We start from the raw sequence: 20150 nt of genomic DNA on the forward strand, positions 1-20150 counted from the left end.
CAGGCTGCAGCTCAGTGGATACAGATGCTGACAGAAGCTTCCCATTTATCAGCTAAATACTACCACGTTTTCTTTTAAACAGAAATACCTGCTGATTTAAAAAAAAGACAGTGATTTAACCCATGTTTACTAATGGCCAAGGCTGAGTCCAAAACCATTTACTACTCGTGGGCTATCTAGGGAGTTTCATAATGCTCTCTGAATTACCATACCCTTTAAAGTGGACCCAAAGTCCCACAATGCAATTATAAAAGTGGCGTACAACCAATGATAACAAACAAGGCGCTATATTCCATCATGCATTGCGTTAGAGAAATAAACGGCAGACAAACGAGAGGAGAGAGAGCACCGTGATTAAGATTAATCCATGAGTTTTGGCACAAAAATAATCTATTAATGTGAGCCGAGCAGCACATTACAACATAAAACGGCCATAAATGACTTTGTATTTATTAATTTCTGAAATATACACTTATTGACCGCTTTACTCCTTGTATTTCTACCTTTAACAATAGAAACCCTAGACAGAAACAGGGCATATTTCTTATAAGAGGCATCTCAACACAATATTGTATCTCACAACAAATAAGTCTGTATTTACAATGGATGGTCGTTGCGACGTTGACCTGGCAACGATTGAATTGTATGATAGCAGTGATGTAATTAACTCCGCAGAGAAAATGACCCGAGTGTCTAAAAATAATTGTTGTTTTTTTCATTTAGGTGATGAGCTCTCTATATAAGCCTCTACATAGAAGTCCCTAGATAGTGAGTAGTGGGCGGTGAACGAGTGAGTGATTTTGGACGCAGCCCAAGTGTCATCTAACAAGACACTGATTTCATGCCTGTCATACATTTAGGCTAGTACTCCGACCAGGAGACTGCAGATGGGGAGAAGGAGCTGGATCTGCTACAGAGCATCGCCCACTTCCGTTTCCCAAACTGTCTTGTGCTATTACAAAGAAGAGAATTCTTCTCCTCCTTTTTGCTGCAGCCGTTCCTTATTCTTCCTCCTTTCCTAGTGTCCCGGTGTGTTACATGGTTGTCATTTTACTGGTATCAATAAAAAACCATCAGAGGCAGACGCATGAAAGAGGAAGTGGAAGAAGAAAAGCTGCCTGGCAACCTCACGGCGACAATAAGAGAACAGGAAGTTGCTGCGCCTGGCCGAAGAAATAGTCCCAAAGATAACACCTCCAAAGACAACAACATGTTATTTTAAGATGCTCGGTTAGTTGACCCTTTGCTTGTACGCTTCTTTTAATGTTGCATCTCAAAAGAGGATTATTATATTACATTATACTATGACCTATAGTGAGTAGGGAATCATTTTGGACTTTGAATTTAATTAAATTGTCCAAATAAGTGGTGTTGAGCAATGAATGAAGAGGAGAAGATTGACCCTGTCCACTCAAAACAAGACTAAATTAAATTAAATGATGGTTATATTAACATTTCATTGCAAAAAGTAAAGAAAAAAAGCTACTTCATATTAATAACTCTTTATTACACTTTGATACTGTGTACAAAATTTAAAAAGTTTAACTTAGACAAGCTTTAGGAAAGAAGATCATTGAAGACCAAAATGTGAAACTATTTAAATGTTGCATAAAACCTCTAAAATCAGGCTCCTAGAAAAAAAAAATTAACGTGAGGCAATCAGAAACTCTAAAAAAAGAACTTGAGTTGATCTTGTGACATCTGATTATGAAGGCAACGCGTTCCACGGAGGCGACATGCAATATCATTAATTACAGCATTAATTAATTGTAAATTTATGCCTGAGTTAATGTATGAGCTACCACCTACTGATGAAATGACATGACTGATTTAATCATGGATTCATTAACAGTTGTGACTGGGAGGGAAAATCATCCTATCTGATGAATTCCATTTTTTGACATTTCCATCTTTTAGAGTGAAGCTCCTGCTGAGCCCAGATAAGTTATTATATTAATAATATTCTGTTTTTCAGACTCTGACAAAGCCGTGTCAAAAAAAAGTCCCTGTTTTTGCCAGCAAACACACCAAACAAACCAAACCAAGCTCCTAACTACCCTTCGTCTGGTGCGGCGGCAGAAGTGATCAAACTGTTGCAGTGTTTTGGCCGACCGTCAGTCTGGATGTCGTTTATGTTGCATTGTGGGTGGTGTGCGGCGAGCTGGGGCTCAGCTGGATACATATACAGTCATCCTTTAATCTTGCACTGAAGCATCGGATGACACATGGTCTCTGCATTATTGTGCGGGGAGGGGATAGCGATACATCAATCACATGCCCCCGTAGATAGCGAAACATCCTCGCCATCTGTACGCGCGCACTTTAAAGTCTCCAATTCATTGGGGCTGATGATTGGGGGGGGGGGGGGCACATGACCTCCACAATAGAAACTGCTTTCTCCGCCTCTGTTTCGAATGAGGGAGATTCCGACGGTGCAATGTTGTTGTCTCCTAAATGCCCTTTTCCAATCTGCTGAACCACACTGATCAAAGCACATTCTTGCAGCAGCTAAAACGCACACACACACACACACACACACACACACACACACACACACACACACACACACACACACACACACACACACACACACACACACACAAACAAAAAACACACAAAAACACTGGATTGTTGTCCTGCGTTATAAGCTAATATGAATATGGTGCGTGAGCCTGCCCGAGGCCCTGAATGTGTGCACTTTTTGTGTGTGTGTGTGTGTGTGTGTGTGTGGGGGGGCTCTGCTGAGGCGGTCTAATGCTGTGTGACTGGGGCCAGTGCTGTCAGCAGAGCAGAGACATGGACGCAGCACAAGTGCCTCCTTGCATAAATGTTGGGGGGTGGGGTGGGGGGGGATGCTCATCCTCCTCTCCCACAGTCTGACACTTAAAGGTCCAATCCGCGATTCTAGGGCAGCTCATCAATTATGGGTTCACGCACAGCGGCCAGCACCAAAAAACACCATTTGGGTTCACTGTACCTGTGCCAGGTGGCAGAGTGTGGGATGTTTTGGGAATGAAGCTGAAGGTGATGCTGAGAAAAAATTAAATAAATAAATAAAGCATAGTAACCAAACCCCAGATGAAAAGAGGGCAAAAAAAAAAAATACATGTATTTCAACTTTATCTTTTTCCTCATAACTCTGAGTATTTTCCAGCGTTCCTGTTTTTTTATTTATAGAAGGGCTTTTAACAGACAGGACTGTCACAGTCTGTTACAGAAAACAAAGCTGGCACGACAGATGAAAACAGCAAGGAACTACTTTAAAATCTTCAAGGCTGCGTGTGCACATGTGCCCGGGTGCGTGAGTATGAGAGGATCGATCTATTCTCAGCGTTTAGTCGGGCTGGGTTTTTACCTTTCACAATAAAAGCCCCAGGCACATACAGAACTCTGCGTAACTGTTTACCAGAGGGAACTCAAATATACTCAGAAACTCAATAAAATAGCTTACAGTAGCTTAGGCTATACAATAATGAGCTCAGACAGACTCCAGACGCTGCTCTGGGTCAATAGGATCATGGTTGTTGGTCCTCCTGTTTTATAGGGCTGGGTAAAGGGTTGCAGGGTCCCAAAATCCCCCTACTGACAATATTGAAAAACAAGGGTATACGACATTATCGCCCAAAAATAAAGCTGAACATAGAGGCGCTCGTTATAAATATCTATCCAATCTGAGTGTGTGCCCTACTGGCTAGCTAATTAGTGCTGTAATGCAAAGCGTTCCCAGGTCGCCCCCACACCCCCCAGGTCAAAACTAGTGGTGTAACGGAGAGTAGTCCATCTGTGTGGATCCCCCCTCACGGTTCAGCCTGCATGTGCAGCACGGATTAATTACACAGTTTAAGAATCATAGTATGAAATAAAGTTTCGTTATTGGCTGACATTCAGTAAAAACATGCGATCAGGAGATCAACACTCGTTTTTTTAATTCTATTCGCTCATCCTTTATAATGCTACATTGTAAACACAACAAATCCATGTTGAAATCAGCTAGTAGCAGCAAATGTACAGAGGTCTGATTTGGTTGTATAAAGATGTGTTCAATGTTATCTTGTAAAATGTAGTTTTTGGCAAGACACTTGAACAAATAGAACAAATGATCTGAAGGAGAGGTTTTCTCAGCAATATAAAATAGATATTAGGGATGGATCACCATTAAAACTGCTAATCCCATTAATATCAATAATAAAGGTGAAGGCTGGCCATGTCTTTTTCATTCCCAGTTGGTAGAATCAGCTGTGTGATAAGTTTGCTATTATGCTGCTGACCCTTCATATAATACCAGTTATGGGGATTTGAAAGCTTTCCATACAGTCTGCTATCCAGCTCCTGTGTTTACATAATGACTCAAGACAAAAGCATTTTTTCTAAAATGAGAACTCTGTTTGCATGTTTACAAGGAAACAACATTTTCAATCCAACATTTAATGTTTCTCTATCAAAGCAAATTACTGTTGGAATCGCAGACTGGGCCTTTAAAAACCACTGGACCAGTTGCCAAATTGAACCCCTGTTGTCAGGGGAGTGAGGAGTGGGTATGTGTGAATGTGTGTGTGTGTGTGTGTGTGTGTGTGTGTGTGTGTGTGTGTGTGTGTGTGTGTGTGTGTGTGTGTGTGTGTGTGTGTGTGTGTTTAATCTGTCGGAGGGAAGTGGCTGGTTTGTGTGTGAGGATGATCTGGTTCCCCTCACTTACACTGGGAGAGAGAACAGTGACGAATACAACCCCTGACATATGCAAATGTCTACTGATTCACACAGGCGAGGTAGAACGAACGTGTGTGTGTGTGTGTGTGTGTGTGTGTGTGTGTGTGTGTGTGTGTGTGTGTCCTTTCCATGTGTAGTACAAGCAAGCCACGTGCCTACATGTGGTGGATGTTTGTTCGAGCATCTTTCTGTTTGTCTGCAGATGTGTGTATGTGTGTGTGTGTGTGTGTGTGTGTGTGTGTGTGTGTGTGTGTGTGTGTGTGTGTGTGTGTGTGTGTGTGTGTGTGTGTGTGTGTGTGTGTGTGTGTGTGTGTGTGTGTGTGTGACAAGCTTACTTGGATCAGACTTGGAGAACGTGTCTCTGTCCAGTAGGTTTCTGGAAAACAAAACAAAAAAAGAGACACATTGACATCAAAAATAATTGCACACAGCTCTCAAACTTCACGATAGTGGAAAGTCATTACATTATTATTTTCTCGCCTAATTAGCTCCCGCTACTGTCCCCGACAACTGGTTTAAATGTAACCCTCCTCTGACTTGATTAACAAAACCCATTTCATCCAGTCACCGAGGCAGGAACATTAAACAGACTGTAACACTGAGCTTAAAGTAGAGCCCATTTATATTTCAAACATACAGAGAAAACACAAGAGGACGGGACCTATTTTCCACTATTTTGAACTCCCCGGGTGCCAAAAACAACAGCGGAGGCCAACATCAAATTTACATGACATTTCCAGTCTTTGCTCTTTGCACGGGGAGGGATAAATGCACTGAAGAGTCCCATCACAGAGCAGATGCTCGGCACCACTGAGGTACTCCGCGGTTAAACAGCTCAGAAGGAATTAAATATGCACAAGGGGAAGACAAGTCACAGCTGCCAGGGACCAGAGAGGAGAGACAACGAGGGGCGGCTCGGGCTCAGGGAAGGGAAACCCGGCGTGTTGCGTCAGTGCTGGTCCTCAGTGGGCTTTAACTCATTTGCTTACAGTGCCCCGGTCTCAGGGGTGGGTAGCCGGGAGGACAGGGACGGGGCTGCCAACACCCAAAGGGGCCGATGTGAACCCTTCACTCGCTCGCTCAGCTTTGTAGTCCTGCCAAAATGTTACATTAAGACCCCATAAAGCATTCATAGAGCTAAGACAAAATAATATGAGAGAATTGGCCAACTGCTAGTCAGGGGGGACACGTTCTACTGTTGTGGAGCAGCGGAGAGGATTTTAAACCATCAAAAGGTAACACAGGCAAAATGTACGCTCTTAAATGGCATTTATATCATAAGACTGATACGGTAGACACAATAATGGGATATACCTTAAAGTAAAATAGTACTTCACCTATTTAGGGATTCATAAAGTCAGGGGATTTGCAGAAGACAATTTAAAAAAAGAAAAAATGTCCTTACGGATGAGACTGAACCGGACATTTTTTTTATCCCTTTCGCTTTTTTGTACAAAAAACAAGGCTACTACATTACCCATGATGCACATGAATTATTTATTTTCCTCAAGACATTTCTTTGCACGTCACACTGGTTAACAGAGAGGTTGAAGACACGTATATGAGGATTATTTCTTGCAAACAAAGATGTCAGGTGACCAAAAAGCAAAGTGTGAAGATAAATGCATATAAACATATAAAGTTTGCAGTTATACAACAAGTCCTCCAAACTAACAACAACATTGGACAGTTGTCATTATCTTCCTAATTGAAGGTTTGTCATTGCGTTCCAAAGCAGTTGGAAATGACAGTTACAAGAATGATTCGTACAACCGTTTTTGGATCTTTCAATCTGATCTGAAATCAGATCCTTTGCACACCTGTACTTCCTCCCCAAGAGGTTTTGATGCGCTGTAATAATGTCATGCTTCTACCACTAACAAATTGCACGGCCACAAAAACGTGAGCACATGTCTTATTGAGCATTTGGACAAAATGTTGTTTTTATGCTTAGTTGACGTAATAGCCACAACAAACTTTTTGCAGCCACTTCCCAACGCTGCAGAGTGTGCTTTCGATTATTAATCGGGGGGATTCTGAGCTTCATTTTAAGTGGCAGCGTGACTCCGTCCATATTGTGCTCCGATGATGGAGACCGGAGACGAAGAGGGAGAGAGAGGCGCTCCTGCTATCATGCTAGCCGCGGGGCTCACGTTCTGTTGCCCGTCCTGTCCTGTATGACAAGCAGCGAGTGTCTTGGAGCCGTTGATGGCTAGTGATGTATCTAGATCAGGCACTCGTGTTGTGCTGATCTCAGTGTGGCCCAGATGGTAAAACGCCACGCTCGGCTGATCCTCGCTGTCAGGGCACGCCTACCGGCTTTACCTCGGCTCTGGGACCCTAAATAAATGATAATAAGCGATGGAATCGGGCCTAGTGGCATCGAGGCCGTGTTTATGACTTGCGGAGAGTCTGAGAGATTTGTGCAGGAGTGAGAAGTGGGCGACTTCACCTGCCAAGTGGGATAAATGTCCAATAAAAGATAATACAGTACTCTGTTGGCTCCCAGAGGGGTATGAGTGGAGGCAGGGGAGGAGATCCACGGAAGGAACAAAGAAGAAAGAAACAAGGAGTGTATGAAAGACAGGGCGCATTGGTACGTGTGTGAGTGTTGGCAGGAGTGCACACACGTGTACGGATACGGCAACCTCCCTCTCTGATTCATGTGCACCCTCGGGCTTCCACCTGGCGCCGATAGACACGGGCCACTCTTTAAAAAGCCCTTTTCCACCGCGGGCATCCCTGGAAACGTCCGGGCGGTCCGAGCAGAGTGCCTCGTCGTTCATCAAACATTCACGAGAGCGGTCCCTCCTCGACACCAGAATCACATTTGAATTCCCCACAGTTACATCACAGGCACCTAAACATGGCAGCTGGCGCTTTAAATACCTGTATGTGAGCAAGACGAGTGGGGGGAGGGGGGATCTGAGAGAGCAATTGAGAGGAAATTTTCAAAGATGTGTTCTTTTAGAGAAGGGGACTTTCACTTTTAATGGTGGTTTGTTAATCATTGATTGTATATATATATATATATATATATATAAATATATATATATATATATAGGCAAAGATATTTGCTTTAAAATATATATATATATATATATTTTAAAGCAAATATCAAATTTGAACAATGATCGAATAGTCGATCATTGTTGATTATTTCAATATCTTTTATTGAAATACCCTTCTTTTCAAAGCGGAAATCTTAATCATTCAACCTGCGTTTTTCATCAGATAATGATAAGATGAAACATATATAATAATATAAAATAATAAAAATTACATACAAATATATTAATATATGAATATACAAATATAAAATATAAAAATAATATAAAATCTTTACTAAAATGACAAAAAATATTGTTTTGGCTAGACTCGATTGACTGAAATATTCTAAATAATCTGATGAAAATGGACATATCACACAGGACTAAGACCACATTCACTTAAAGTTGACTAAAACGTTATGACTTTTCGGCGACTAAAACTGGACTTAAACTATGGAGAGTAAAAATGACTAAAATGGGATTAAAATTCATAAGCATTCATCAAAAGACTAAAATAGCTGCTAAAATGAACATTTATTGAGAACACCTACCAAATTGCTAACGCACAACACAGATTCCTTTACAAAAAAGGCCAAATATACTAAATATTTTGTTTTTCATTTCAAAAGCACCTCCAGCACTGTGATTGTCCCCCATTTTTAAATCTTCATCACCTAATATGATCATACACCTGTAGTAAAACCGCCATTGATACTTTCAACAAATTTTTTCCCGACCATTCATCTTCCTCTAACTAGCCGGACTCATCCTATGAGATGGATGAGAGTGCCTACATTTTTAGCCCGGGCTGGCCTCGGTGGGATATGAAGCATTAACCCTGGCAGTGTTAGTGCCAGCCTCCGCTCACCAGACTCCACAGGAGAACAAGCAGCAAGGAAACCTTCTCAGCGAGGAAAAAGCTCCTCGCCGTCTTACTTCTTAAAGTCACAGAGAGCTCCGGATGGCAGCGTGGGCGTTCCCTCCCATTGCGTAAGCCGAGTCCACTGGTTTGACATTCAGCCCTCCAGCCAATGTGCAGGTTTGTTTGCTGTTGGTGCAGTAACGGTTGTCTGTGGAGCTATGGACCGTCTTATAAAGAGCTCCCTTACTCCTCAGTAATGAACAGGCCGGGCCCGTCATGCTGGGAGGATAGCTCCGGATCAATAAGGTCAATTGAGTCTGTAGAAGAATCTGAGCTGCACCGATCAATCCACCTTTGTAGCACCTGAGACACTCTTTTAAGTCTCAACGATTTTTCTCACATCCTCAGCGGTTGTTTGTGTGTGTGCTGAGGGTAATGTGTTGTGAACCCAATAGTGCACTAAAGGAATCCAACGTCAATGAGAAGAACCCACAACATCAGCAGTCCGTTTAAATCTGAGTATTGACTGTTGGAGCAACTTTGGAAGAACAGACTTCTTCAACACGACCGTCGGAGCAAATGTTATAAAACACGTCAGTTTATATCCCTCCATTAATGTTGTACAAAAACACTATTTTCTCCATTCTTACCAATGGGCATCAGCCTTCTCGCTCCATTTGAGCTCTCAGGCACCATGGCGCTACTTGATTTCTTCAGTTGTTCTATAAAAATCCATTAAACTTTTTTCCTGACAGTCATCAAAATACCCCCAGTACGCTCCTTATTCTGCATTCCCATGGAAACAGACAAAACAGATCAGGACAGTAAAATCAGGTGAAGCCGGCAGAGAAGACCCACAACGTTAGCATGCAAAGTTAAAATATGTAAACTTGTCCTCCGGGATGTAAAGTTGTTCAAGTTTCCAATAGAATATTTGCATTTTATTGCTACATGTAATACCAGATTAATTACATGAAATTGTCAACACAAAATGATTTAATATATTTGATTCCATCACCATAGCAACATATCATTAAGTGGGTTTTGTTTGTTTTTTAGCGTGCCATCCACAAGGGGTTGTCATTCTACCCTGATTCCATGTGGATTCAGCGTGATGCTCATCTGAACGCTGCCTTTAGCTGACTCAAAGTGTTGAAGAGGCTAAAACTGTAAATGTGATTTTACCAATATAATCAATATTTCAGCTCCGCCAAGACAAAGCGTCTAGTGCCACAAGTTGTTTCAGGTCATTGCAGGTTTTGCGGGGAAAATATCGTCAACTGACCAGGTAATGTGGACATGAATATATTTTGTGCAGCTAGAACTGGCATTCTTATTCAATATTTCAATATATTATAGTGTAAAAATACTCTTTTACAAGTAAAAGTCCTGCATTCAAACTCTGACTAAAGTGAAAGTACAAAGGTTAAAACATTCTTACAGTACTTGAAGCAGAAGTACTTATGCAGAATGAGTAATTTCAGAATGATATATTATTAATGGATTATAATTAGTGATTTATTAATATGCATCATTATTCATGAATGTAGAAGCTGGTAAAGGTGGAGCTAATTTAATTTACTTTAATACTGCTGGTTAGCTTCACCTCATGATGATTTTCCATTTCCTAGTGTAGTAAAAGGTGCAATATTTACCTCCAAAATGTTGTAAGTAGTAGTTTAAAGTAGTGTGTAATGGAAATATTCAAGTACAAGTATCTCACCGTTTTACTTAAGTACGGTACCTAAGTAAATGCACTTAGTTACACCATTGCTGATCAACATTTCTCATTATATAACAATAGAAAGCAACTGCAGACACTGTAAATGCACATTTCCTAACCGTACTACCTTGTACTGACTATAAAACTATAAAGTATTACAAATAACAACATTGTAAATGCTGTGTGTTATGCTTTGATGTACAACCTGCTCTGAAAGTCTACAATTTTATGGATTATGTTACGTTTAAAGCGCACCAACAACATCCCATATTGTGCACAGCAGAAAGGCATCAAACGCGGCCAATCAACAGAACGTCTCAAATCCACCGGCATCGATCACAGAGACGGAGGATAAAGTGGCCGTGCAAAAGATGAAAGCAGAGGAGAAGAGGGGGTGGGGGGGGGGCAGGAGGTGAGCTGGTGAGTGATGTGATGGAGCCACGTCTGCTCTCTGAGGTAACCAGGTGAGAATACGGTGGCTGGCTGGGGTCTTAATTAGGCCAAATGACTCCTTCAAAAGCTCATTAATGCAGACACTCTGTATGACCCCCCCCCCACCGGGCCGCCCACGGTCGGTCCCGCCACATGAGACCGCCTTCATCTGCTGGTTTTATGCTCTTTGCTCTGTTACACCTTCATGGTGGAGGGTTCGTAATAGCCAGGACCAGTACACTTTAGGTGGCAGAGCTACACGGAGAAGCAACACTGAGAAGAAAAAAAAACTTTGATTCATTAAGGCGTTGTTTTAGTTGTAAACAGATCTACCGGGTAATTAATAAGAATAAAATGGAATCGAGTGGAAATATGAAACAGTAGGTGAAATAATGGAGATAAAGAATAATAAATCAATATGAAAAAGTGATAAATTACGTAAACAGACTCCTGATTTATAACCTTGCTGCTCTGAATACACCCTCCCTCATGACCAGACAGGGATTTTTCAATATTAAGGGGTCGGCACCATACAAATAAATTAATTTATTCATAATAAAGCGATTAATTGTTTCTGTAGATTATACTCTTGCCCGTTGACATTGATCTTCCATGTTCTTTGGGTTAAAGTCAGAACTTGTGGCTAATTCCACTTTGTAATAAGTTAGTTTTGTTTGTGCATTTTGATTGTTTGATAGCTCTAATAATAAACTTTATCTCCTAATGCAGAACTCCTACGATCACTTCATCATATTTACCTCCTGACACCTAGAAACTGCTACCTATCCACACCTACCACCTAGATAAGACACATAAACAATCCCCCTGAACTACAGTTCCCATATTCCAGGGGGGCTTTGGGGGAATGTAAACAGGAAGTTTACAACCCTATTTATTTGGCAAATTGTCACCATTAAAAGAATGTCAGAGTAGCTATTAGCAGTTCCTGTTTCCACTGTAACCATAGATGTACAGATAACCATCACCTGAATACTGTGATAGTGAAGAAAGATTAAAAACATCATAATTATCAGACAAGTTCTGGAGTTATAAGGTGTGTTTTTCTTTAAGGAAGACGCATTAGCAACCATGACATCTAAGATAATCATATCCAAAGGAAGTGTAAGGCACACTGAAGCAAATCTAAAAATAGGTATATTATGTCTGCATGTTCAAAATGTTGACGCAAATTGCAACAATCCAGCCCCAAGTGTTTTTAATAATTGCCTCAATGAGCAACTCCTGGTCTGTTGAGAGGGTTTTTACTGTAAGTGAGCTCAGCCAGCGGCCCAAATTACAATAACCCCACTCATGGCTTTTTTGTTGTAAACACCAGCTTGCACCTTTCCATCACCTCTGCAGCATCTTTGCCAGCATGTAGCACCACTTGGACTCAGCGGCTATCAGAAAGACAGAATTCTGCAATGAGAGCGCCAACAGCCCATGGTTCAGAATAATGAAAGTGTAAAAGACTAAACAACACATTCCCCAGTCTTGAGAATCCATTAGGTGCTTTGCAGACCTTTCAGATCAAGTAGCTTGCATTCACATCATTGCAATTCTATAAACATCTACTTTCCCTGCAGCAGCCACAAGAACAAAGCAGGTGTAATTGTTTTTTTGGGGGGTGGGAATTATGTTTCAGAGCACAAACTCATAATCACAGATACTGATCTGTCTGTCTGTTTTTGACATTTGGACACACAATTAATTGCAAAAATAATAAATCAACACTGAAAATAATCACCCTAAAATTGCCACCCTACTTTGAGTCTTTTCTTTTCCAATTTAAACACTAAAGGTTATTTCCCTTTGTCCTCATCTTAAACCTGCTTTATATTGCAGTGAACATAATAAACATTCACACAGGATTCAGTCTCTGCCCCAACAAGTCTTTCTGTCTCTTTCTTCACCTTCCTCGTGGTAAAGCACAACATCGGCTGTGACACATCGACCGGCCTCCCAGCAGGTCAGCGTCCGGGCTTCAATACAGCCACATCGCAACACGTCAATTCTTCGACGAGACACACTTCCCACCTTTTGTGCCCCAAAGGTCACGGCTATCTCTCCGCTGTGGACCACTCAGATCAGGTGACAGCCACGTCGGCGTGAACACTGACTGCTGTGTGCACAAACATTTCTGCAGCTCTGGAGACGTAGAGTTTACTATCCACGCACAAAGCTAAACGCCATCTGTGTGTATGTGTGTGTCATCGAGGCCTTGTGATCAGAAACGATAGCCGCTCATCAGTCAAACTGCTGTTGCAGCAGACGGGGGGGGATCTGCTTCTCGGTGATGCACAATATTGGACTTGAGTTAATCAATCTGTCAGTTCTTCCGCTTGACTACACACATGATGAGCGCGGGCCGCCGTTTCGGATGTATTGAGTGGAGGAGGGCTATCACTGAAGAATTGGATCCATCTAGTCTGAGTGCTTCAGCAGCTTAGCCCGACATGCAGAGACACCAAAGTGGGAAAAATCACACCACCCACCCGCTCAGGGCCGGTGAATTTGGTGTCGGCGAGGGTGCTTTAAAGTAGGGTTGTATGAGGTACTTATCCACCGTCAGTGTATCACATATAGCAGACTGGGGCTCGGAGAGGCAGACAGGAAATACAGCACAGGAGCAAAGAAATGTGATGCTGTGGACGGAGACGTCAGCAAAATGTATTCCAGCCACCAGAAAGAAGAAAAAAAATCAATATCACTTTAAGTTTACACTATATTTAGAGTACTCCATTGACAAAAACAGTGATTTTGACTTGCAGAACACAGGGGCTGCTGGTCTCCCGTTACCTCGGTAGTTTGTTTGTGTTGTTGTGTGACTTTGGTGAATTCGAAATAAGCAAAGTCACACAAGAACAAAAACAAACTATTGCTATTTAAATTGCAGATTTGGCAAATTGGAGAAGTGAATAGATTTATTTGGTGAAAATGTTGCAAAAGTTAACAAATATGAATTGAAGCTGAATATTTCATATGATAACATCGTTCTTTTTTAAGACTTTTGGACTTTACTACGATCTGGAGTTGGAAATGTTCGATCACACGATTAGGAAACAATCCAACCAAATAGTGTAATACATATAATATTGGTGAAGCCTGATCTTTATATGCAATTGTGCAAAAATACCGCCCCAAAACATAATAAATAGACGTGAAAAAAAAAGAAGCTTTGCAGCATTTAAATGTTGATTTACAATTTGAATGTCAACATTATGAATGTAGCTTTGAAGCTTTAAACTATTCGGTACATCCCTAGAACTGTTTGTCGCTGTCCATTGAAGGGGGGTCTTGAATCCAGCTGCATAGAGCTGTTCAAGGATGACATACATACATTTTGTAGGCCAACCCCAGAAGTCACTGGGGTTCAACTGGATCTGGGATTATAGCAGAAAATAAACAAGTTTACGATCGTGTTTTTGTTAGCAACTGCCTTTTTTTAAGAGAAGTTAAAGCTTCAAAATTAAGGAGAGGGATATAAACTGACGTGTTTTATAACATTGAACAAAACATTAGTCTCTTGAACGCAGATGGAGACGTGTGGTCACCGTAACCCAAGGCATAATAACAGCACTACCTCTACTCATCATGACTCATTTGGTTGGAACAAAACGTGTGGGGTTAACCTCTGAGTCAGAGAAATTTGTGTTTTCCTTATCATAAATAAAAAAACAAAAAAACATGTTTTCCTTATCATAAATAAAAAAACATGAATTGGGGAATAAAAAGTCACCAGAATGCAGGAAACTTAGTGTTTGACGCTGAAAATGTCTGTTATGATCCCACCCCTTTAAATAGCAGGAAATACAGCAACTTTAGGCCAGGTTTTGTTCTTCAATCGTGAAACTGCTTTCTGCTGACTCATGATAGCAATGCGCCAACAAGGAAAGCACCTGGCCACCAACACGCCAATGGGCGCAACCATATGTGCACAACGTTGATGCAAAAATGACAATTGTAACTGTAACTAAAATAATCATTAGTTACCGCCCTGATGCAGATTGTTTGATTGGTTACTTATTGCCTGCCTTGAAAAGCATCGTTTCTCTGTTGCACCTCAGACCACAACCAACAGTGGAGTAGAGCAAGATTTTCAACTTTCAGAGTGTTGCACTTCCATAAAGTTGAGGTACACGTTGGCCTGTCACAAATAACTACTTTTGTTGGACACTTTATTGTCCCAGAAATGATTGCAATTAACGTTGTTATTATTATTGTTATTTTAAGATAATTTCATGCCAATGATGTTATAAAAGCATAATAATGCAAGTACAAACTTTAATTGAGCAATTGAACCTTTAATTCTTAGGAATATTCAGACTCAGGAATCGGAAATATTGAAATATCCTAAATGAATAAAATAAAACCAACCAACGAAGAAAATAAAAAAAATTGTTAACGATAACTTCCATTTGAATAAATATTAAACATTTGGCACAGGTATTCTTTAGGATCTTTCTTAAGAAAAAATGCAATCAACAACGTACTAGCTACAATTTAGATATAAGTAACAACAACACCTCCAATCCCTCTAGAAACCTATATAATCCCACACTGGAGTTGTTGACAATAAATCCATATAGTGATTATTCTGACAGGCCTAGGTCCCCACAGGAACAGATTAAAAAGAGGTATGTACAAAATCAATAAGATATGTCTTCTACTCCAAACATTCAAAATGCTACATTTCCCATAATGCAGATCAATCATTTTGAGCACCTTTCATCAGACCCTCATTGTCTGATAAACACTCCACACCTCCAGTTTGTAGTTATGTTTTCTCCAATATATTGTCTCAGCCCCAGAGGTGTTGAGAAATCTGTCACTGAGATTCCTGCCGCCAACTCAATACAACGGAGGTCAGTGGGATGTTTGTTTGCTCACAGTATCCGGGAACTGACATGAAACTTGTCACTCCAGAAATACTGTCGGGGTTACTCTGCAGACCTCCATGGGAACACAAGGAGCTGCTTGCTACTAAAGAGATAGTACCTATGAGGCTATCGAGGGTAAGGAGGACATTGTTTTGGGTGAGAAGACACTCACAATTCTCATTTTCAAGGATCCCAAAAAGTAAATAACAAACCATCGTTACTCCAAGTTTCTACATAGTGATAACTAGTTTGCTCCTCTCTTTTGTGAGAGGTGACTTTAATATTTTTGTCTATCACAGGTCACTGTAAGCTGTGCCAAAACCTCTGTCCATACTGGTACACCTCCTCCTAAGAGCTGGGAAGACACATCAATTAATGGTCATGTGACTCCAAACTCCTTTACAACCATTAAAGAAATGAAGCTGCAGTTTGACATCGCACAACCCTTCCATCCATTTTCTATTATTCTTTCTATTCATGGTCACATGAGGCAGATCTTATACATTATGTTTGAATAAGAACAGTACTTTGTAAGAAAGCAAAGATGATTCATAACTCTTAAAGGTAGAGCTCTTATTTCATTGAGGGAGCATTTTCCAGTGTGCAGACTTCTATTTTTCTATCTAGTTTTTATTATCTGGATGTGTGTGCATTTGTCAACTTTATATTTTTTCTATTTCTTTCATGATGCCATCATTTCAAAAGAACAATTATTTTTGTCCAGATGGTGGCTTCATAGTTTTCGTAGGCTCTGATCTCAAAAGAAATCGCTCAGGTCATTACCAGGCTGACTTCTTCTGTCGAGTCATTATCGGTGCTTTTATCTTAGACCACCATAAAAACAACAGCAGCTCGGTCTCCTGCAGCAGCTGGCTGATTTTAGGTCAGTAGAAAGCACACAACTCAGTCCAAAGTCTTTGTGTTTCATCTGTCTCATAACTGATTTACACGACTTAGTTTCCCGATGATAACAGTGAATAATCAAAATTATTAACATTTATAGTATACATATTGATATCATACAGTGTTTTCAGCATTACTGTATATTAGTGATGATAGTTTAGGGGTGACTGGTTCTTTTAGAGATGAAAATAAATTGATTAATTGATTTGTCAATCGACATAAGATTAGGAAGCAAAAAATGTGCTCGTTCCAACTCTTCATATATGAGCATCCGCAGCTTTTCCCTGCTTATATAACTAGATATATTTGGGTGTTGGACTGTTGATAAGACAAAACTAACAATTTAAAGAAGTCAACTTGGGTTTAGAGCAATTTTGATAGAGATTTTCAGTATTTTCTGACATTTTACAGACAAAATGATGAATCAAATAATCCAGAAAATTCAATTGAAATTGAAATTGATGATTAGTGGCTGCAACTAATAAATACATTTTCTTATCCTTCCATCTGCTGTTTAATACCCTAATGATTTGGATGATAAAATAATATAGAAACTGTAAAACAAAGCTCATACAATTTTACAAAGTACAAGTTGAGGTGCTCAAATAGATGCTTTTGTCCAACCACCAGTTCAAAAGCCCATGAAGATATTCATGTTATATATTTCCAAGGAGTTCAATTTCAGTCTCAGCTTTTAAAGCCAACATTGACAGGAGGAACTTAAAGTGCTCAAAATAGCAATGCAATCCCATGACAACTGCTCAAACTCCATCTTCTGAAGATTAAGAGTGAGATTGAAAGCTTCAGAACAGCTATGATACGAGGAGGAATCGTTTCGTGAACTGTCTCCTGGTGATGATCAAAAGTTTTCTATCATAGAAATCAAACAAAAAAAAAGGCTCATTAGGTATTTTTGTTTGAAAAATGGCTGTTGTTTCATTTTCTGTCGATAATAAATCAACTGTGGTTTGAGGAATAATCAATTCAAATCTCAACCTTACTGTCATCAAAACACCCAAATGAGCAGATATCTTCTGAAAGGATGTTGTTTATCACTGCAGCAGAGACTTGGGAATTAATGCAAAGGAGCACTGAGGTAGAGCTGAAACAGTTAATTGAATAATTGACTCCATCAACCGCAAATTGAATCACCACCATTCTCTGTTTCCAGATTCTCAACTGCAAGGATGTGTTGCTTTTCTTTGTCTTATATCCAAGGTGGCAGTGCTTTTTTTTTAATAATCTAGAGTACGGGTTGAACATATTTCTAATAAATCGCACTGTTTCTACATTGCATACTAGTTTAAACACTAGAATGTTTATGGCACATGGGGTTTTCTGGTCTTGAAACACTGATTTTCTTGCACTGTAACTGGATGAACTACACAAACTACTCAGACACTCTTTTTTTCAGATATCTCTGTATATGTCCCACAATCAAAAAAAGATTTGTCCACCCCTGTCTTCTGTTTGTCACTTGGTTTGTCCCACCAAAAGTCCGGAGCCATACCTTGTGCTTTAGGAAAATTGTGCTGGGCATTTTTTTTTTACCTACTCTTGAGCATTTCATGACCAAGAGTCAATCATATTGAATAAAAAAAAACATCTGCAGCTCAACCAAAAACAATTAAAAATAAGTCAGATGCAGCTCTACACTGAGGCTGTTCTGTTCGCTTGTGGTGGATGAACATCATACCAAGACATTTGATGTTTTTGATTGAAAAGGGACAATTAATCAATCAATCATCAAAACAGTCATTGAGTCATTTTTTGTGGATTGACTCAAATGTCTCAGCTCTAAGATAGAAAGATAGAAATATAGATAGATAGATAGATAGATAGATAGATAGATAGATAGATAGATAGATAGATAGATAGATAGATAGATAGATAGATCCAGAGAAATTAAGATTAATAAAATACTCTACATGAACTGTGATTAAGGGGGAATACGGTGGGTGTGTCTCATCAGCCAGTCACAGCATCCAGAAAATCCTCCATCCCTCCCTCCCTCCCTCTCTCTCTCCCTCTCTCCCCATCCACAGTACAACCCTCTACTATCAGTAAGAGAGGAGTAAAAAGGACGGAGCTTCAGTAGTAAAACTACCACAATCCCAACCAAACACACAGAACATGCCTGCTTCATCCAGTCTGCATGCACGAATGGAGAAAAAAAAAAGTGTGTTTTAGGAATATAACCATCATTATCACCATGCACGAAAACCAAACATATATTCCCACAGATGTGCATATGGCATCAGAAAAAGATGCCAACAAGCAGCAGTATTGCCCTTCAAACTCCACATTTAAGTGGATTATAATTCAACTTTCACAGAGAAAACTGACCCTTACAAAGGATGGATACATGGCTAGAATCAAACAGAATGGAGATGCTGGTGCGTTTGCGCTCCATGACATTCATATATATATATATATATATATATATATATATATATATATATATATATATATATATATATATACACATAGAAATCCATGTGCAATAACCCTGTAACTTTAAATTCAATTTTTTTTTATTCTAAATGATATACATACATCTCACCTTCCTTATGTTCATAAAACATCCTGTCACAACCTTCTCATATTGATTCAATCAGCTTGCACTCTGCATGATTGCACTTGTATCTACATTTCATTGTCATTGTTTTTTTGTGACATACAGTGACCGACAGTTCCAAGTGTCAAATATCAAAACTATATATATAAAAAGCATTGTTAATATATATAAAGGTTGCAGGCTGTGTACTCACCTGCAAGACACAGTGAGTTCAACTTTGGTGGCCGGTATGGCAGCGGTGAAAGGGTCCGCGTCCCCGGTGCACGCCATCATATTCATGGGAGCTGAGGAGGCTTGGTCGGTCACAAATCTCCCCGTATCCAGTGCCTTAACGGCGGCATGAGAGGAACCGAGAGGACAGGAGGGGTTAGGAGATGAAAAAAGCCTTTTGCAATAAGAGAAAACAGACAATAAGCCGGGTGTTTGTGGGAGAGGGAGATGGAGAGAGACGAGGATGAGGAGCAGCAGTCTCTGTGCGTCTCTGTGCGCCTCCAGCTCCGGAGGAGAGAGGATGGTGTGGAGGGGAGGACACACACACACACACACACACACACACACACACACACACACACACACACACACACACACACACACACACACACACACACACACACACACACACACACACACATTAACATTCAGGCTACACATGAAGTGGGAGTGTACAGTATCCATCCCCTTTTCATAGCTTGACAAATATTCCTCCTATTCTCTTTAGAAATGAGTTCATATACTGGTACTGTATATGAAAAAGTTTGGACACACCTTCTCATTCAATGGTTTTTTTTATTTTTTATTTTTTATTTTTTTATCTACATTGTAGATTAATATTGAAGACATCCAAAGGAACTATGAAGGAACAAACAAATAACAAACCAGAATATGTTTTATATTTTAGAATTATTAGTTGAATGAGAAGGTGTGTCCAAACTTTTGACTGGTACTGTATATTTTATTTTATTTATTTTATTTATTTTATTTATTTTATTTATTTTATTTATTTATTTTATTTATTTTA

The 20150-nt window shown here is 40.0% G+C and overlaps 1 protein-coding gene across 1 annotated transcript in view; it reads right to left on the reverse strand.

Annotated features, from left to right (window-relative positions):
* LOC129108047 (copine-8-like) overlaps positions 1-19411 on the reverse strand; it is a 65658-nt gene extending 46247 nt beyond the window's left edge. The window contains exons 1-2 of the mRNA XM_054619690.1: positions 19326-19411; positions 5040-5080 (exon numbers count right to left, since the gene is read on the reverse strand). Coding sequence (XP_054475665.1) covers positions 5040-5080; positions 19326-19411 — 127 coding nt within the window. The remainder of the gene's footprint in view (positions 1-5039; positions 5081-19325) is intronic.
* Between the last annotated feature and the right edge of the window lie 739 nt (positions 19412-20150).

The sequence above is a fragment of the Anoplopoma fimbria genome, chromosome 19 (assembly GCF_027596085.1).
Source record: "Anoplopoma fimbria isolate UVic2021 breed Golden Eagle Sablefish chromosome 19, Afim_UVic_2022, whole genome shotgun sequence".
In the NCBI taxonomy this organism is placed as follows: domain Eukaryota; kingdom Metazoa; phylum Chordata; class Actinopteri; order Perciformes; family Anoplopomatidae; genus Anoplopoma; species Anoplopoma fimbria.